This window comes from Ptychodera flava, chromosome 20, assembly GCF_041260155.1.
Source record: "Ptychodera flava strain L36383 chromosome 20, AS_Pfla_20210202, whole genome shotgun sequence".
Classification (NCBI taxonomy): Eukaryota; Metazoa; Hemichordata; class Enteropneusta; family Ptychoderidae; genus Ptychodera; species Ptychodera flava.
The window spans coordinates 8,795,709-8,814,257 of NC_091947.1; the positions used below are offsets into that span (position 1 = coordinate 8,795,709).

The 18,549-nt window shown below is 38.2% G+C and overlaps 1 protein-coding gene across 4 annotated transcripts in view; it reads right to left on the reverse strand.

Annotated features, from left to right (window-relative positions):
- Nucleotides 1-15,715, reverse strand: part of LOC139119944 (bifunctional UDP-N-acetylglucosamine 2-epimerase/N-acetylmannosamine kinase-like) — a 36,430-nt gene extending 20,715 nt beyond the window's left edge. The window contains exons 1-7 of one of the 4 annotated variants that reach the window (XM_070683909.1): nt 15,523-15,715; nt 11,771-11,866; nt 6,882-7,096; nt 5,685-6,289; nt 4,646-4,946; nt 3,315-3,525; nt 1,443-1,572 (exon numbers count right to left, since the gene is read on the reverse strand). In XM_070683909.1, the coding sequence (XP_070540010.1) occupies nt 1,443-1,572; nt 3,315-3,525; nt 4,646-4,946; nt 5,685-6,289; nt 6,882-7,096; nt 11,771-11,866; nt 15,523-15,546 (1,582 nt within the window). In that variant the 5' untranslated portion in view covers nt 15,547-15,715. Of the gene's footprint in view, nt 1-1,442; nt 1,573-3,314; nt 3,526-4,645; nt 4,947-5,684; nt 6,290-6,881; nt 7,097-11,770; nt 11,867-11,906; nt 12,038-15,522 lie in introns of those variants that run through there. The other 3 variants (XM_070683911.1, XM_070683912.1, XM_070683913.1) reach the window with 3 other exon arrangements.
- Nucleotides 15,716-18,549: the final 2,834 nt, after the last annotated feature.

Consider the following 18,549-nt stretch of genomic DNA (forward strand, 5'->3'; position numbering starts at 1 on the left):
TGGCCTACTCTTTTAGCTACACTGGGAGGGCCACACCCAGACTAGCAGAAAAAACTAAAGCTTTTATCAAGAAACATTGAGATGAATGGATTATTTCAACAAGGGAGAGATAATAGGTGATGTAATTTCGCCATTCACAGACATTTTGCACTGTATTATTCACCATGAATAAACTGACAGACAATCACCCAGTCTCACTCTAAAGAACTGAAGCCCACTGAAACACGGTTGATATTGTGTTAATAGGCAGGGATTCACTTACACATGTCCAACCCATACAAAACATGAAATGGAATCCCAATAAATTAAATAATGACAAAAGAGATAGGTCTGATGAAGGATATAGAGGCAGTTCACATGGCACACCTGCAATTCTTCCAAACACAGACATATTCAAGTAAGAATCAGCTGCACTGTGTCCAATATTAAAATTATCGAAAATTGCATCAGCACCTAAAGAAACTCTGTGAATGTGTTTTTGTCAATACAAAACAGACCATACTATATCCATTATAATATTCCTGATAAAAATAAAATTTTATTAGGGTTTAGAATAAATTTCAAACAGCATATTTTAGCAATATCTCATTTATTTATAACCAAAAGCCCTGATTGTGAAGTAGAATATGTTGCATTTAAGTATTTATGTTGAAAAATTTCCATACAAACAACAACATTCACTTGTCGGCTTTTACAATACCGGTACATTCCACTGCTTTGAGTTCTTTCATGGCCAGATTCATCTCATCAGTTATTCACTCTCTCATCTCTTTCAGAAAAATGGTTTCCAACAGTTGACAAAATATTTACACAAGGGCTGGATTTCAACATGAGAATGGTACCAGTAACAGCATAGGAATTATTGAGTAAAATACTGATGAAATCAAATCATACTACTAAAGGAAATATCAGATTCAAGAATTTATGTCAGTCTGTTTACAAAATATCACTGTGAGTTTCCCTACCCAATCTATGTATGTAAATGTTACATTTTGATGTGTTACACATACATGAATAAATATCAAAATACAGAAAGTTGCTAGTTGATAGTCCACCTGAAACAAGCTTTAAAAACTCTCCTTCCGGCTAGGTTGATGCTGCTTGTACTTGTGGCAATTTCAAGAGAGGGAGGGGACACAAAAAATGGGTGGGGTGTCAAATGGCATGGCAATAAAAGCAGTAGGGGTCAGTGAGGTCATGGAAGCTTGCCATGAAGGCAAAATCTCACAAAAACACAAATTGTGAGACAGTTTAACATGCCCTAACATTAGGGATCAAAAGGCCACATGTACCTTTGGTACAAAGTATTTTTGACAAACACACTTCTAGACAGTGAACATACATTGTTACAGTTGTCTGGTTGCCAGATTTAATGTTAGTTGACCACAACAGTACTACGGGATACTTTTCTTCGATGTGCGACCTATATACATACAACTTACCCACGCCCAAAATTCTGCAGTTGTGACCGATGGCTTTTTGGGATGCTTCCACCAGCATATTCAGTAAGACTTCCATCTTAACCTGGTTGGTTGGTGGGGTGGGTTTGGAGAACATTTCAATTATCTCTCCCTGGAAAAGAGGAAACAAGAGTGAGTCTGACATCACATCTGAAAATGTTGTAAGACAGAACAGTCACACCTTCAAGGTTTGAGGACAGATTCTGTCTGTTAGTACATTTTGACTATTTGCTGTAGCATTAGCTTGCCAACAGACTGTGCGGCTGTATTGTTGTAGTAACCTTGTTAAATGTTTATCAACACAGTGCACAAGATGACATTATTCTTTCTTCATGAGTGCTGAAGGTCACAAGTTTCTGCACAATTTTCTTTGAAGTGATACTATTAATTAAAGATCTCGGTGGTAAAACTATGTCTAGGGAGATATATTTTGAATCATCAATTTACACACAATATTTCGAGTCCCTTTGAACATAAATTTGCAATATTGGTCGGATAATGTTGACATAAGAGGAATATGCTGACCTGAAAATTGTCAAAATTGTCACGTACTATACACGACTTGTATAAAGACAGCAGTGTTTTATGGTTGTGTAAATTAATGCTTCTAAAGGAGCTGTACTTGAGTTGAGTTTCTGTTTTTTCCTTATCAACAATCATGGCAGGCCATTTTACAGGAAAAGATAATTTTTTCATGATTTACAAAGTCTGTTTTGAAACTGTTTGCATCACTTCCTATTACTAACCAAGCTAATCTGATATGATAATGATGCATCACACGGCATGTGACCTTTGACCCTATATCAACAGCTGACAAGCAGGTGACAAGGGGGTCTCCAGACAACCCGACATAGCGGTACACATGGCAGCTTTGGGGTTAAAATGGATGACTGCAGTATGTCATCCATCATAGAGTGTTTGGAGGTTAACTTGTTTAAGGTAGCACACACACAAGGGACAGATATTCCGACTCTACAATTTCTTTTCTGATCTACCATTTGTGGGGGCTCGCTTTGAAGATCTTGGAAAAATAAAAACTTTCACTGTCTTAGTTTTTTCGAAAATCAAAAATTAATATTTACCCCATAGAGTTAACACAGGAATGGCTGCAATTCTGAATTTCAAATATCAGTAAATCTTGGGAGATTTGTTTCTCTAGTTCCAAAATTTGCACATTGACCCCCGATTTTATTCTTGATTTTGAAACAGAATGGTTGAAAGATTCCTCTTGGAAAGTTTGAACAGAAGTTTAAATCTTTTACATCCGAGGCACATTCTACCTTCATCCCATGAATCCTTTCATAACTTCTCACATGTGTTTATTGTCAAACTCAGCCAGTGATCCCACTGCAGGGTCACACACCGAAGAATGTTGCAGTGCTGCATAAAAGCTGTCAACACCAGAGTCATACAACATATACCAGACTTGCACAAGGTCTTTCAATTGACATGTTCTATTTGAGTTATTTCAGGAAGATAAAATGGTGATATTACACTAAGGGCCTAAACTGCTTTGTGCAGAACAGGTACACGTACTGCAAAAGTACAGAATATGTAGTCTGGGGTTCTGCATTTTTGGCTTTGGGTTGTTCTTCCATCTTCAGCTTTGACCCTCTACAAAATGATTATCTATATAGTCATGTTCGTTCGTCCGCATCTACCACTTGTCAAAATTCTTCCATTCCTTATCACATTAAATAAAATTCTACAAAGAGTTTCAGTGAAGTGAAAATGATTTGCAACTCCTGCTTGGTTAAACAGTTTATTCCCGTGAGTCTCACACTAGTTACAGTATTGGTACTTTATCTGCAATGATACAATAAAGTAATCACACGACTTGGATATCAAAGTTACCTTCTTGCTGATGATAGCCACTCTGAGATTCGTGCCGCCAAGATCAACAGCCAAGGCACTTTGGATTTCTAGGATGTGGTCAATGTCTTGGCTTATGCTGTCAGCCATAGGAGGAAAGATAAACTGTTTCTGTATACACTCTGATAAGTCTATTTCTTTGATGTACGATACTATCCTGGACACAGCGTGGCCATCACCATAGATGTATGAACTGCAAATTCAGAAGAAACAGAATAATTATGTAGGGGACATTTTGGACAGGAATATTCCTGTGAAAACTTGTTATTGACTCAATGTTACCACAAAGTAAAAATGTTCACCCAGTATTTCACATAATCTCTAGCTGATGCATTTAAGCTTGCTATATTGTGGTGAGTGTTGAGGAGTGTGATAAAAGTTCAAAGGTTGTGTTACGAATGAAATAATTCAAACTGCATGACTACCAAAAACTCTGTTCCTACTACTGCACTCTTGGTATGCAATTTATCTTCTCAAAATTTGACTTTGTCAAATACTAATATTAATCTGTTATTACATTTGCATGATATGTGAGCTAGTTATAAATTTGAATTCTGCTTATGATAACTTCTAATGAATGTGATTTTGCATATGGCAGGTTTTTTGGTGATAAATGTTACGGTACTGAAAAAACTTCACAGCTGTCTGAATAAACGGATTTCAAAGATGAGCATTTACTTATACAGAGAAGGAGAAGGTACTAATAGTCGCACCAGCGGCTTACTGACTACGCATGCGCATATTCATAATATACTATGCGAGTAACCGGAAGTGTACCCTACTTTCTTGGGCGCCGCCATGTTTTTTTAAGTACTCGTAAATAAACAAATACGAAACGTGCAAATTATTATCTTATAACATGCCATTGATAAAATATATCTCTTTTATTAGCCAGTAAGTGTTATTTTCCACCTTGTCGCTGGTACAAAAGATCGCATAAAAAAATAGAAAAAGGGAGAAAACTGTCGTGCATATAAACGGGGGGGGGGGGGGGGGGGGCCGCATACGCAAAGAATGCTGGGATTGAATTTTAGAAAAGCGCCCCCTGTGTCAATAACTAGATTCTAAAATTGCCAGTTTTTAGAAGGAACACTATAGTTTTCAGCTTGCAAGTGGAAGGTGGGCAGTGAGGTTACCATGTATAGCAAGTAACAATTAATTCTATTTTATCATGAATCAATACAAATTAACATTGCCAATCTTAACCCTGGCGCGACACCAAGGGCTGAGCCCTATATAATAATAGAATAATACTAGTGCACAAAAACCACAATTTGTTATGTGTATGACTGTATGTGGCACATGGAACTTACGGAGGGAACTGTTTTTGAAACTGCAACTCCAATGCATGGAGAATCTTGGCTTTAGTATCTGCATCCCTGCAGTGCATGACATTTTCACCAGTCTCTCTGCCAGTCTGTCTAGATCCTAGGTTGATCACGGGCGTGCCAAATGCCCCAGCCTCTCTCACGCCAGCGCTGCTGTTACCGATCATGCAGCCACAGTTGGCCACCAGCACTATGAACTCTTCAAACGGTATGTGCTTAGCGCTCGAAAAATTAGGATTGGATTCAATCTTTTTGTTTCGGAGTATACGAGTCATTTGTTTACTTCCTGTAGTGAAAAATCAAATGTACACTTATTCGCAAACTATCAAATAAATGCAATCTATTGTGTGAAAAGTAAAATATCACAACTTTGAGCGAGATGTTTGCATTTACGGAACTGAAAACAATGCCTAAAATTCCAAAAAATGTTCAATGGTTAACCTGTTATGGATGGACTTCATTTTATCATTTCTTGTGTTGGCTTTGGCAAGAAGGCATTGCAGAACAATTAAATTTGTTGCTCTATGTTTAAACCAGACCTATGCCATGGATATTGCTTGGGGATTTTTGCCCTTACATTTAGAGGTTGGCCACCCCTCTGCATTTCAAGAAATCATTGATATCCCTCCTGATTTTACTAAACTGTGGAGAACAAGGTTTTAAAAGTTCTATCATAAGATGCGTCCTGATTTTAAGACAATCTCATGGCACGTAGTCAAATTTTACAATTCATTTGGAACAGGTACATAACAAGCCACATGTAATAGAAACCTCTGCACAAACTTTGGCGAGAATGAATGCTTCAAGCTGGTAGTGCTTTTCAAAATGTAACAAGATACACCTGGTGTGACCTATGAGTATTGTATGAATCTCAGGTTTCCATGGTAATGACACCAAAGATTAAGAGGGTTATGTAACTTTATCCTTAAAGAGAGAAAATGCAATTTAAACGTAAGCCTTCCACACCATTTCAAGGTCATATTTGATGATGGAGGCTTTCAAAATCAAGAGGAATTATGGTTACCTGCATCAACATTCGGGAAGAGTAGTATGACTTTCTTGTTGAACTCAAGGAGAGCATCCATAGTGAGTTCAAACATTTTCAGAGATTGGTTGATATCTGTGGTCACAGGATGCTGGAGTGCAATAATGTAATCTTTGGGTTGCACTCCCTTGCCGGCCCATCTCTCGATGATATGTTCGCTGTTCTTAATGTCTGCACTCAACAGTTTATCATAAGATGTACACCCTGCCAGGAGTATTCTCTCATTGTCCTCGCACATTGCCAGAAGTCGACGACGAGCACGGTCTGTACAGCATGCATGGTAATGTGCAAGTTTGGATATCGAGTGTCGTATACTGTCATCAATGGTGCCGCTGACTTCACCGCCTTCCACGTGCAAGATTCGGATGTTCATCAGAGCAGCTGATGTCGCTATGGACAGTGCATCAAATCTGTCCCCGTGGACGATCAAAATTTGTGGGTTCAGTCGTAGCAGCACATCGGGTATTTTCACCAGGGCAAGGCCAACTGATTCAACCATGGCAGCCTCATCTTCACCTCTGACTATTGTGTGTAATTTAGAATCTATTTCAATGTTGTCCTGCTCAATCATTCGGTACGTTGACCTGTGAAAAACAAAATTACGAAGAAATGCTTTAATTGAAGGTTGCACAGGCTTTTCTCACTCAAATGTACATTCATATGCACACAGGTATATACAGTTTATTTATCTTGGTGAAACGATGGGAGCCCATGTGCTTATTGATTGTGGTATAAAAATAATGAATACTGAGGTTGTTGGGTGTGAAATTTAATCTTTGACCACCACTTATACAACCTTTTTTGAGGAAAGCTGGGTGCAAAGGTTACATCTTCAGTGTGTCTAGAGCCAACCTGAAGCACTCAATACAGGACATAATAAAGATGACCAAAGGACTGAACATTTCAATCTAGCATAAATGTTTAATAATTGTGTTGCAATATACCCCTAGCATTTTATGCTAGGGATCCTGGCATTTATTTGTAACTGATGAGGTTTTATACTGTAGTTGTTCTGTTGGTAGTTTTACGAAATATCTTCACAAACCAACGTACATGTACCAGCTTTCAAAGGTATTACAGAAGCATTTATTGATGTTTTTGGTTCCAATGAAAACGCTGGATATTTCAAAGTAGCAGATTTCAAGCACTCGTATTCGGGAAACCACTTAGACTTACCCATAATCGTCAATGAGATGGCACCCCATGACTATCACTTTGAGATCAAAGTCGGGATCATCTCTCAATGCTACCATGATGGGTGCCAGCTTGGAGTAATCCGCACGGTTACAGGTTGCAACGCATACTCTTATTGGCTGGGTTCTTTCAATGCTTGAAAGACTTGAAGAAGACATGTTTCTGGATCCGGCACTAAAGCCGTTCTGGTAGGCCATCTATAATTGAATTAAAAAATTGTTAAGATTAGAATAATCATCTACAGTGGACACAGTGTGCTCTCCATACAATATCAATCATCACCACTTAGTTGACCATGTGATTGACAGCCAATGATCAAGACAAGTGTTTCCATGGTTCTTGACTCACAACATTAATTAATTGAAATATGGGAAACAAATACAGTGTAAGAAACTGCTGCCTGTGGGTATAAATACACGTCCATCCTTATTAATGGATGGGACACAGATTACCCCATTTCATGAATATTCAAATGAAAGCACTTCTGTTACAGTGCCTTCAGAATGTTTGAGTGGAAAAAGATGTTCTGCGCAGATAAAAGGTTTCTTGGCAACTAAATCTGCCATTCCCTAAAGGCATCATGTTGAGATTAACAAATACCTTTTAACAACAGGATACACAGAAGGTGCCATTCTGAGAATTCTACTGCCAACGCAGAACCCATCATGTAAATGGTGAAATTTTTTGCCATATAATTTTACCCATTTGAAGGATAAACAGGATATTGAGTTTGTAAATGTTGTCCCACAGTTATCAAATTACATTTTAATTTCAAGCTTTTTGTTCAGGAGAACATTTCCATCTTTGTGTACTTTCTGTACACATGGCAGCATTACACCGTCACTCTCATTATAGATTCTTTAAATTGCTTTAGCTTTCATCAGTCTCAAACCTAGCTATATTTACAACTTGCCACTGTAGTGATGAATCTCATCAACATATCTTTATTGAACACACAACTACCCTCTGAAGGGAAGAAAAGTCTTACAAAAACAAATGAGGAACTTACTCAAAAGAAACCAAAACAGCGTTTCAAAGTAATAATAAGAAAAAGAAATAAATTCATACAAAAAAGATCAATAGCATGATTAATCTATCAAGATAGATAGAAAAACAAATGATGATTACACTCCTGATAGGCGTTCCATACATGTATATATGTACTGTGCTAGAGGTATTGATATGCTTGTATTTTAACATTATGAATTCAAATTTGTCAGGAATATCAAATGTTTTGTTATATTTTGCAGTTGTAGTAAAACAAGAGATTTCTTTGGCTGGTGTAAAATTTGCAAGAAATGATGAAATGTTCTTCATCTTCTACACATTAGCTATCACAAAGCTCACACACTCTTTCATGTACCGGTGTTTTATTGTGGCATCCTGTTCCGATTTTTAATGCATGATTACGTGATGTAAATTTAACAAGACATTCTTGGAGATAAATATTATTGATAGTTGTAATGTAATTTTCAAGATCGAAACTTTATTCAAATATTCTATATGTTCTCAATTTATTTTTTGCATCTTTATTAGTTCTTTTATCATCTTGAATTTCTCTTTCCCACAGTTCATCGTATGTGCCTTTAAGTTTGCCATAGGAACACTAGGCTTTACATATGAATTCTGCAGGCTACCAATGTGTCTATCTTACTTCCATATGTCCACATATATGCACGAGTACCTGACTTTTATTCAGTTGAAATAGCTGTTCATTTTTCGATTTTTTATTGATTATTTATTGATGTTACCTACCACTTGACAAACACTATTCAGTGGCACTTGTTTCATTTACTTATGTAACATATGATCACCAAATTAAATTCAAACTATACCTTGATATCACAGTAATGTCATGCTCATTATATCAATTCTCTTTTTATTCCAATGTCTTGCACATTACCAACATGTACAATTCCTTTTCAATGACCTGTTTTGTTTTTAACGTATTGGTGCTTTACACAACTGGACTGAAAAAAGAAATTAGCACTGATCTGAATTTTTCATACTAACGATTTAGTAAATTCGAAACATCGATTTGGCACCATCTGTGGGAAAACATATGGTAAAAAAGTCAAGGAATATAACACATACTGCCTGACACAGAAAGCTGTGTGTGGAACACAATGCTATATGACGCGTTCTGCCGCAGGCAGCAATTACTACATGTACCATATGGATCGGAGTGAAAAGTCTGAAAACCAAGAATAGTCCAGTGGATTTTGCTCTGACATAGATATAAGAAGTAAAACATATGTTATGTAGAGATGATACATATAAAACTGTATGAAGACATTTATTCTAACAGCCTTCCTACTTGAAATTAGTTTCCACCGCAGAAATTCAAAAGAGAATGCCTTTCACAAACAAGGGTATGAGTGAAGCTGTATAAGAATGTCAAATTCCAGTTGATCCATCAAAAATATGTCTGTTTAGTCTAGAATAGGGTACAAGGATACGTGGCTATTTAGAGATGGGAAAATCTGCCACGTTGGCAAACACTTACCCATCACATGGCTGAACTTATAACTATTTATATTGAGGCAATCATTCAACAGAAATAAACTGGACTACGTTGCTTTTGCCTGGGCTATCACATTTCCAAAGGTTCATGAAGGCAATAACGGAAACCCCTTTGACATTCTGGAGTGCAATCATTAAATTCAAACCATTTCTTTCAGAGTCCTTTACTCACAAGCAACTGTAATGCTGTGGCCATGGAAACAAAACCTAAAGAGGTGCTAGTTTGTTATTGTTGATTTTGCGTATTAGTGTATGAATGCCAATTAAAGGTCACTGAACTGATTACACACGTAACCACAAGAGACATTGCACATGGAGTCTTGGACTTGGAAAAAAGTAGTCACATCTGAAAGTTGTGTGGATGAAAAGCTTGTGCTTATTGAAATGAAATGGTAAATTTATTTTGTGATAGTGTTGATCCAATTTAATCCCTCATCATTACCATAGATACCAGAAGCCAGACTTCTATTGTCTATGTCATTACATAACATTTGAACAATTTGAGAGTTGAATTGTTTGCTGTTATTTTCCACCTATATGGTAATGCTGCAGGGAAGACTACATGTCAATTTTCATCCTATATGGTAATGTTGTGGGGGAGAGTACTACTGGTATGTCAAAATTATCAAATAAGACAAATATTATACAATATGTATTTCTCATTATGATAATTTAAACTACCTACACATTATTATAAACATCTTGATTATCAGATTAGAGATTTTATATAGTTCCTCCCATTTTCGTTTTTTGTCATGATTGACTTATGGCTATTAAGCATGCTGTTCTGAAATATCTACATGTATTCACAAATTAATACAACATGTTTAAACATATACCATAGAGTATGCTGCATGTACTTTCACCCAGTGATCTAATGAAGTTGAATATGTCTACGTGTAAATGAAGAAAAAAATATTGCCCTGATGATACTTTACGATCAAAGATAGAGCTTATAAGGTCTACGGGGACAGCAGGACTATATCATAAAATTGTATGGGGTGGCATGTAATTATTAATGTCCGTAATTAATAGTCCTTTAAATTTCTGTGAAGAAGTTCATGTCTAAAAGAGGACCGGCCATTCCTATCACTACTTATATGCTTTCATTTACATTCATGGCTATGGAATAAAGCAAAATGACTAATGACAAATTGACCAAGTGTGATGTCTGCGCTGGAAGGGACTAAACCACTGAAAAAGCTGGGAGGATCTCGTTTCCATTTTACATGTGAGAACGCTCTTGTCTGACCATGGTCTTTTGCCGTTGATAAAATTTTCATTCGTCCATGATTGAACGATAATTCCAGAAACTAAGCATTCACCTGTTCACCTTATCAAAACCGCGATAATAAACTACCACATATCAGGAATGAGATAAAAGCCTTGTGGGATAACTTTCGAACTCGTCCGCGGTCAAGTTGACAACGTACCGATAATTCAACGCGTGTCATAGCAACGCGATAATTTTCGAGTTATCCGGGACACGCATAAGGATTTCTAGGAAATGATTAACAGTTTAGTTCTTTAGGACAACGTTTCGGGATTACCGTAGTTTTGGTCAAGAGTGAGGCGAAAATGGGAAGTCTGTAAGATTCTCCCACGTTTACACTTGTAGTGGTAATACCATGGAACTATTGGAGGTAGGAAGAATACTAGTACGGAACGGAGGTTTAGACAACATGCCCAAGACTGCGTATACGTGTTAAAAGCCCAGTGAGTCGTGCAAATTACACTAGATCCGGCTGGGTTTGAAAGCTAACAATCCTCAATCGAAATTCGACGAAAAATTCCCCCGCTGTCACTAGACTACTACTGTACAGGTCATTGGATTGAGATAAATCTCCCTTCTTACTGGTAATGCCCATGGCACGAGAACACTGAACCCAATTTTTCAAACCTGTATTATTTCGACCATTATAAAACCCTCATGCACGATTTGAAAATGTCTAGAGAGACAGATTTTGAAATTCACCACGATCACAAATTTGAACCATATCTATGTTATTTCGCCAAAACAAGAAGAGTATGCTGCATCCACGTTGTTACTTTAACCTCATTAGCATTCTATCAGGAAGAAATAATTATGAAATACTATTTCGTAGCCCGGTGCCTCTACCTACAACATTCTCGACACACAGGTTGCTTCCGAATGTCAGCATACAGGGCCGGCACACCTGTACAGGTGTGTTTCGGTACATACTATACCGCAGGTCATACAGTATCAAAACATTGAACTCCAACCTCTCAGTCTCCGCGATACGCGCTACGAATGACATGAAAAACCGCTGTTGTATATTCCGGACATAACCTAGAATGACAGACTGGACAGTATTAAACAATCTTACATCGTGTGGATCCTTTTTGCGGTCCATGGAGTCTCTCACAAATCTGCCGATACCAGTGTGAAGACCTCTTCGATTATCACGCGTAGCAGCACCACGCTGAAAAGAGAATTTACAAGAGATTTAGGAATTACGTTACCTTTCGGCTTTCCATAGCTCCTTTACTTAATGCGCATGCGCGAGGTCTGCAACCCAATCAACATCGCTGTTACAAGCAGCTGTTGTCGATAAAATGACTGATAGCCCTCTCCATTGGCTAAATGATTTCAGTCAAAGGACGGGTGTGGTGCGTTGTTACACGTATTGCCAGCTAACACGCATGTGCACAAAGCTAATTCGTTACCATGGCCAGGGAGTGAAACACACGTAAAGCCAGCTGATGATATGGATGTACAATATTTGTACATCCATGGTTGGACCCTAAACTTTCCAGAAACTTTCCTCAACTTCTAACTTCTAAATGATTGTACACCCTGCTCAAAACGCAACCACTCCGAAAACGAACTTAGGGAGCCTTCATTATTTACGGCCCGGGGAGGGGGGGGGGTCGGAGGAATGCGAGGGGGTTTACTAAAAAAAACTGGAAACTTCAAGGGGGTTGCTCAAAATGTAGAGAGGAAGAATGGGGTTACTCATTTTTTTGTATGAAATAAATAGAAATACCTCTGAGATTGCACCATTACAAACATCAATTTCTCAAAATTTTCAATGCGAGAGGGGGATACCCCTTCTCGTGGGATGTTCTAACAGTGTTACTAGTACAAGACAAATTGTAAATACCTCTCAGACTGCACCAGACTGCACCATTGAACACATCAATTTCTCAAATTTTTCACAGGATCTAGGACAAACTGAACTGTTGTGAATTCATCTTTTAATATCACAGAAACATGTATTTTATTATTTTGACATTTAGGCCTAACCATACCATATTCAGGATTTTCATTAGAAGCTGGCAGCTGGAGAAATGACACAAGAAGGTCACAGATTTTCCATTCCTGCATATTCTTTGGTCTTCAGTTTCTGGCAAACTGAGAACTGTCTTCTACAAAATGCATTGTCATTGTTTGAATGTTTGTTATCGTGACTCAAACACTGATCATGCAAAAAAATGTAATAAAAATATAATTGTTCAATGTCATTTTCAAAACGATTTACCGGGTGGAAATTAAATTGAAACACCCCTCAGATTGCACTATTACACACATCAATTTCTCAAATTTTTTGATACGAGGGGGCCCTCTCGTGCCCTCCCCTTGGGGTGTTCTAAGTTTTACTTGCACCAGGCTGCACCATTGCACACATCAATTTCTCAAAATTTTCAACGGAAGATAGGGGACAGCCCCCTCTGACACTTTCCCCCTCAGCCTCTAGCGTGCTCTCCCCAATGTACTTTCAAATTCTGCCCAGTCAGACATTCTAGTGAAAACCCTGTCATGATACCCATATACTGGTATATATTGGTTGGATACTGGTTATAGCGTGAGTTTTATATTTTATTGATACTTTGAATTTCATTTTTGTGGTTTCATCTTTTTTAACCATCATGGGATAACCGATGATAATCTAGCAGGGTACATCAGGTTTTGAAAGGTTTTTACTATTGCTGTATTTGTAAATTTTACAAACTTTTCTAAGTAGGTGGGGAGGGGTCAGTCAAAATTTCTGAGTTAGAGAAGGGGTTACTCAAATTCATCACGGTTGGCAGGGGAGGGGGTTACTCGAAATTTCGGAGTTTCCGATGAAATTCCTTCGACCCCCAGTCGTAAATAATGACGGCTCCCTTAACGTCGCGACGGCAACAGTCAAAACTTTTCATAGGCCTAAATGCCTATAAAAGAATTTCGGATTAACCTTGTTGTTTAGAAGTTCGAATAACGAACATCGACAGAAATTGATGTCATCTACCGTTTCCGAAATCTGAAAAGCGAACACAAACAGCAAGGCTGCGTGATTTTGTGCGTACGTTAATAAACCTTCTCTCTCTCTCTCTCTCTCTCTCTCTCTCTCTCTCTCTCATACACTAATGTAAAAGTTACATGTCATTGAATATACATTTGTTTGCATATAGCCTACATTATAAATACATATCACTGTACACACACACATCACATACACACACACACACATATATATATATACACACACATACACTGACAAATATACATTTCGATTTGTGTCATGAAAATAATTTTCGACAAAGCTTTGAATTAGCCTATATTCTCGAGTATAATTGTCATCGGCATAAATATAGGCCTACAGTAAAATTACAAAAAGTCTCAACAGGTTGTACTTTACACTGGGTCTACTCTCCCATATGTTGATTGAACATTACTGTTTTAACAATAGATCTGCATCATGTGTGGGTATTATCGGTCCACGGTCTGGCAACTACCATAATACGATGAATGCTTTACGAGGTAAGATTATGCTGGGTACGTGATAGGCCTACATTATTATTATGAAATGTATTTTTCTTGGGCAAGCTCTTTTCAAAGGTCAACTATACCTAAATCAGTGAATTACATGAACTCTGCTGAACCCTAGGCACAAAATGATTTTTAACATAAACTTCGGAATGCACGCGCACTTACAATCCACGGCAGAACTTTCATAGAAAGAAATATTCGAATTCATGCCTCGATGGTCGTGTATTAGTAATGTCAGGCTTTTTCGTGAGCAGTTTGGGCCATATCGGACGATATACATGGCCATCAGTAGAACCGGCTGTCAAAAACATTTATATTTACTAGGCGAACGGTTGCTGTTTTGGGCATCGATACTTGTCTAACCACATGTGACAAAAATGTGTTCGCTGAACGAACGTGCACCTTTCGCAAGCATTGTATTCTCCTCTTGGTGATTCGACTACATACATACCTATAGTAATTAGTCTCCAGGAAGAAACGCTTCAGGAATAACTTTTCCTATGGCAATGCCGAGGATATATCTCAAATTTGTGATTTTGGTTTCAGCCGCTCTTCGTGTAGTACTTTCCCTCTCCCGTCAACGAAAATATGGTTTGCCTTTTTTGTGTCGTGTTTTTGTTATTAAAGGGACAAAGTCGGCCATTTTTCATGAATTTTATTTGATACGAGATACTACTTATATTGTTTGACATGTTTAAAGATACTGAATGAATGGGTGACCGTGCATATATTCGACCCCGGTTTTAGACATGATACATGAAACCATCGCAAAAATGAATTAATGGTCATGACCATTAATTCATTTTCGCGATTGTTTCATTTAATTTGTCTAAAACTGGGGTCGAATATATGCATGGTCACCCATTTATTCAGTATCTTTAAACATGTCAAACAATATAAGTAGTATCTCGTATCAAACAAAATTCATGAAAAATAGCCGACTTTGTCCCTTTAATGTGTGCCTCTGGCAGCTGATCACCCAATGCTACCCACACTAGTGTACGTATTTGTTTTTGTTTTTTTCTCTTGTCTTTTAAACCTATGATTAATTAAAACAAACGCATATTAACGACAAAACACCAACGAGTTTTGAAAGAAACGAAAAAATTGACACGTCAAGTATCTGAATGAAATTTGCATCAATAACTCAACTCCATCGAGACACACGCCTAGGCAAGGAGCTTGCATTCAGTCGCGCTGTACAGTATGTACACGAACACCGGACCTTGTCCCTTATTACGTGGCAAATACCAGTTCATGGAACCACAGATGAGATTGTGCTGCAACCAAAGCTTCTCTAAATTACCCGAGGACGGTGATACTTACCTGTGCTGTCTCGAAGCCATTCATTGTTGTGTTGCCTTTCCACAAAAATATAGAATATGGAGTTAGTGCAAAAAGAAAGCTTGTTCACAAGATTAATTCTCAAACACCGGTATGACGGGTTCCCGATTGCGCCCCTACGCATCCGCACCTGACGCACTCCCGCCCCATATGGTTGCTCGTTGTACCTTCACTGGTAACTGACACGTTACACGACTTACATTCAGGCACTACGCCAACACGTGGACAGACTGAAATAAGTGTAGTACGGCAAACACTATTGACCAATCAAGCTGCAGCTGCAACGATCTCCGACATTCAGGTATTTGCGACTTGAAGTTGGAGGGGTGGCACCATGGCAACGTACAGCGTACAAACAACTCTTGGCGAAGAATTTTCCGATTACATTACAAATTTAGGAGATAGAAAGAACATTTCAAGTACGTGAACTCTTCTTATCATCACGATGTACCGGGGGAAATTCTGATATCAGACTTATAAGTGTTGGAATGTAACAGAACAGCGTCACAATTACTCTGATACAATATTTCTGCTTTTGAAGAAAAGCTGTATGTATCAGTATTATATGTACTGTACAGGCAGAAAAGTCGAGTTTTAAATTCCCGAACACGAGTCGATGGCAATATAAATTTTATTTTATTCAATCCATCATCCAACAGACAGTGCCAAATTACAGGATAAGGTACCCATTACCCACTGACAATAGGACAATGAGGAGTGAAGTGCCTTGCTCAAATGCACATCACAGTGCTCGTCACCATCCTCTGATAGTGAGATCGGTACCCTGTCCACTGTCCCACGGTGCCTCCCAAAATACTTGTAAAACGTAAAATACATCTCAATTTGTAAGAAATAAAGTATATTAAAATGTAAAATACATCTCAATTACTCACGGAAGTAAAAGCCGAATTTTATAGGATATTACACTCAATAATGTAAGGGGCCTACGGCAACTTAAAAACCGTCCGTGGCCTTCATTGGTCCTGAACCTAATAACAAACCGTTTCCTTGCCCACGTTATGAAGAATTTAAGTGGAATAAAAGTCGCTTCGTTGGAGAGACAATTGGTCGCTTTAATATGATTTGCAGGTCCCCGGATGCCAAATACTCAGTGCGTAAAACGGTAGCACACTATTATTATTCAAAAATACAAATGAATTGTTTCCCAGAAGAGACCTTACACATTTAGGCACTAAAGAATAACAAAAATGTCACTTTTAAGTTCCAATATTTTGATTGAAGACAAAATATCAGATGTAAAGGATCTGACCAGTTCTGCGACAATATGCGCGGGCTACAAACAGACACTGTCCGAAATGGCATCGTGGAAAGCTATGCAAATGCTGTGCACTTCCACGCGTACACGCTATATTTAGTATCACGACCTAATTAGCGACAAAACTTAAACACGCCCTTTTTACATGAAGTTTACAAGGTGTATGCAGTCTTCTGCATTATTACTTTCGTACAAAATCTTGTTTACATATTAATTTAAAGCCTTACATAAATTTGCCGATTTTGCTTCTGCTGCAGTCGTTTTTACATCGCTTCTGTAAATATACTTGAGGCGGTACCTCCTTTCAAATAAGCCTACGAAGACGATCACATTATAAAGTGATGGTTCATGCCTTGTCGGCTTTCTAACTTCGTGGGCGAGAGCAGTCAAAGGCATTTGCGATTCCGTGACGTCATACGGTTGGTCTGAGATAGAGAAAGTACGCTTCTGTACAATACACCCAGTTTTACACCAACTTGTAATCGCTTTGGAAATTTGCACAAGCCTCTATGGTCTTGGAGAGAATGGCGGATGTAAAATACCGGGACGGGGAGGACAGTGTATTGAAATCTAACCTCACCCATTCCACCGAATTCATAAGTGTTTACCTTCGCTCGATGTGACAATCTCCTTCCCTTGTTTTAACCACTCCCCGCCAAGATTATGAATCCCTATTACTGGGTTTAATGACGTCAGTCCTTTTCGGAAGCCCTCATACCATCAAGAAAGTCCATCTGAATCGTAAACACGTACGCGCCTATTTTGTTGAGGCCAAATTTAGACCACACCTCACTTCACTAAATGTAAGGCACCCACATTTTCCAGCGCGATAGTGCTCCAGATGACTCAAGTTCAGTGTCCTACACCACCCTTGACCCAAGAAACCTTTGAACATACCTATAAGTCATTTGGCTAGTAATGTTTAATACTACAGTAATAGTCTGGATATGAAAGTTGATGACTGTAAACATGGCTTGCAAAAAATCCTTAATTAAGCTAAAAGCAAAATAATGTATGTACAAGGCTAGTGTTTCCCCTCCTGAAGCAAAACTTTACATGTAACAACTGTGAATATTCTGAATTTAAAAGATTCCATTTACTCCTCAAGCCTTTGACTTTGAAAGACTTGCTTTGTGTATGGATGATTTTCCAAGGTATTTACATGTACCACTAATTTGAATATTTGCCTGTGTGTTCATTGATCACCGAAGATTTTGACATTGATCTGCCTGAAAGGAGACATTATCATGACAGACACATTTGTTCTTGGTTCTTCCATAGTAGCCATGGTGTGTCATCCAGTAAAAATATCACAGGGAAAAGTTGCTGTTCTGGGGAGTCTTTTTTGTCAATTTTGTCCAGCATTTCCAGCAAAAGTGTCTTAGTCATCATTGCAAAAGGTTACAAAGAGTGAGAGGAACTAACTAACATGTCCACACACTTGAGATCAAGAGAATATGATACTGTGATGTACAAAGGAGGTAGTAGTGTCTACTACCTCCATGGATGTACAAAGAAACGTGATAAATTGGTTTCTCTACACAACTTGAACGAATCAATCTCTGTCACAATGAGCAAAAAGTGGGCTGTGCCAGTAGATATCATCACACATTAACTGGCCATGAGGATAACGGCATATTTATGTAGTGAAATGGCCCGAGAGACACCCTAAAGCAGCCCATTTATAAGGCCATAGGTCGAGGGAAAAAGTTTTTGGTGACTTGCAGGTCAGA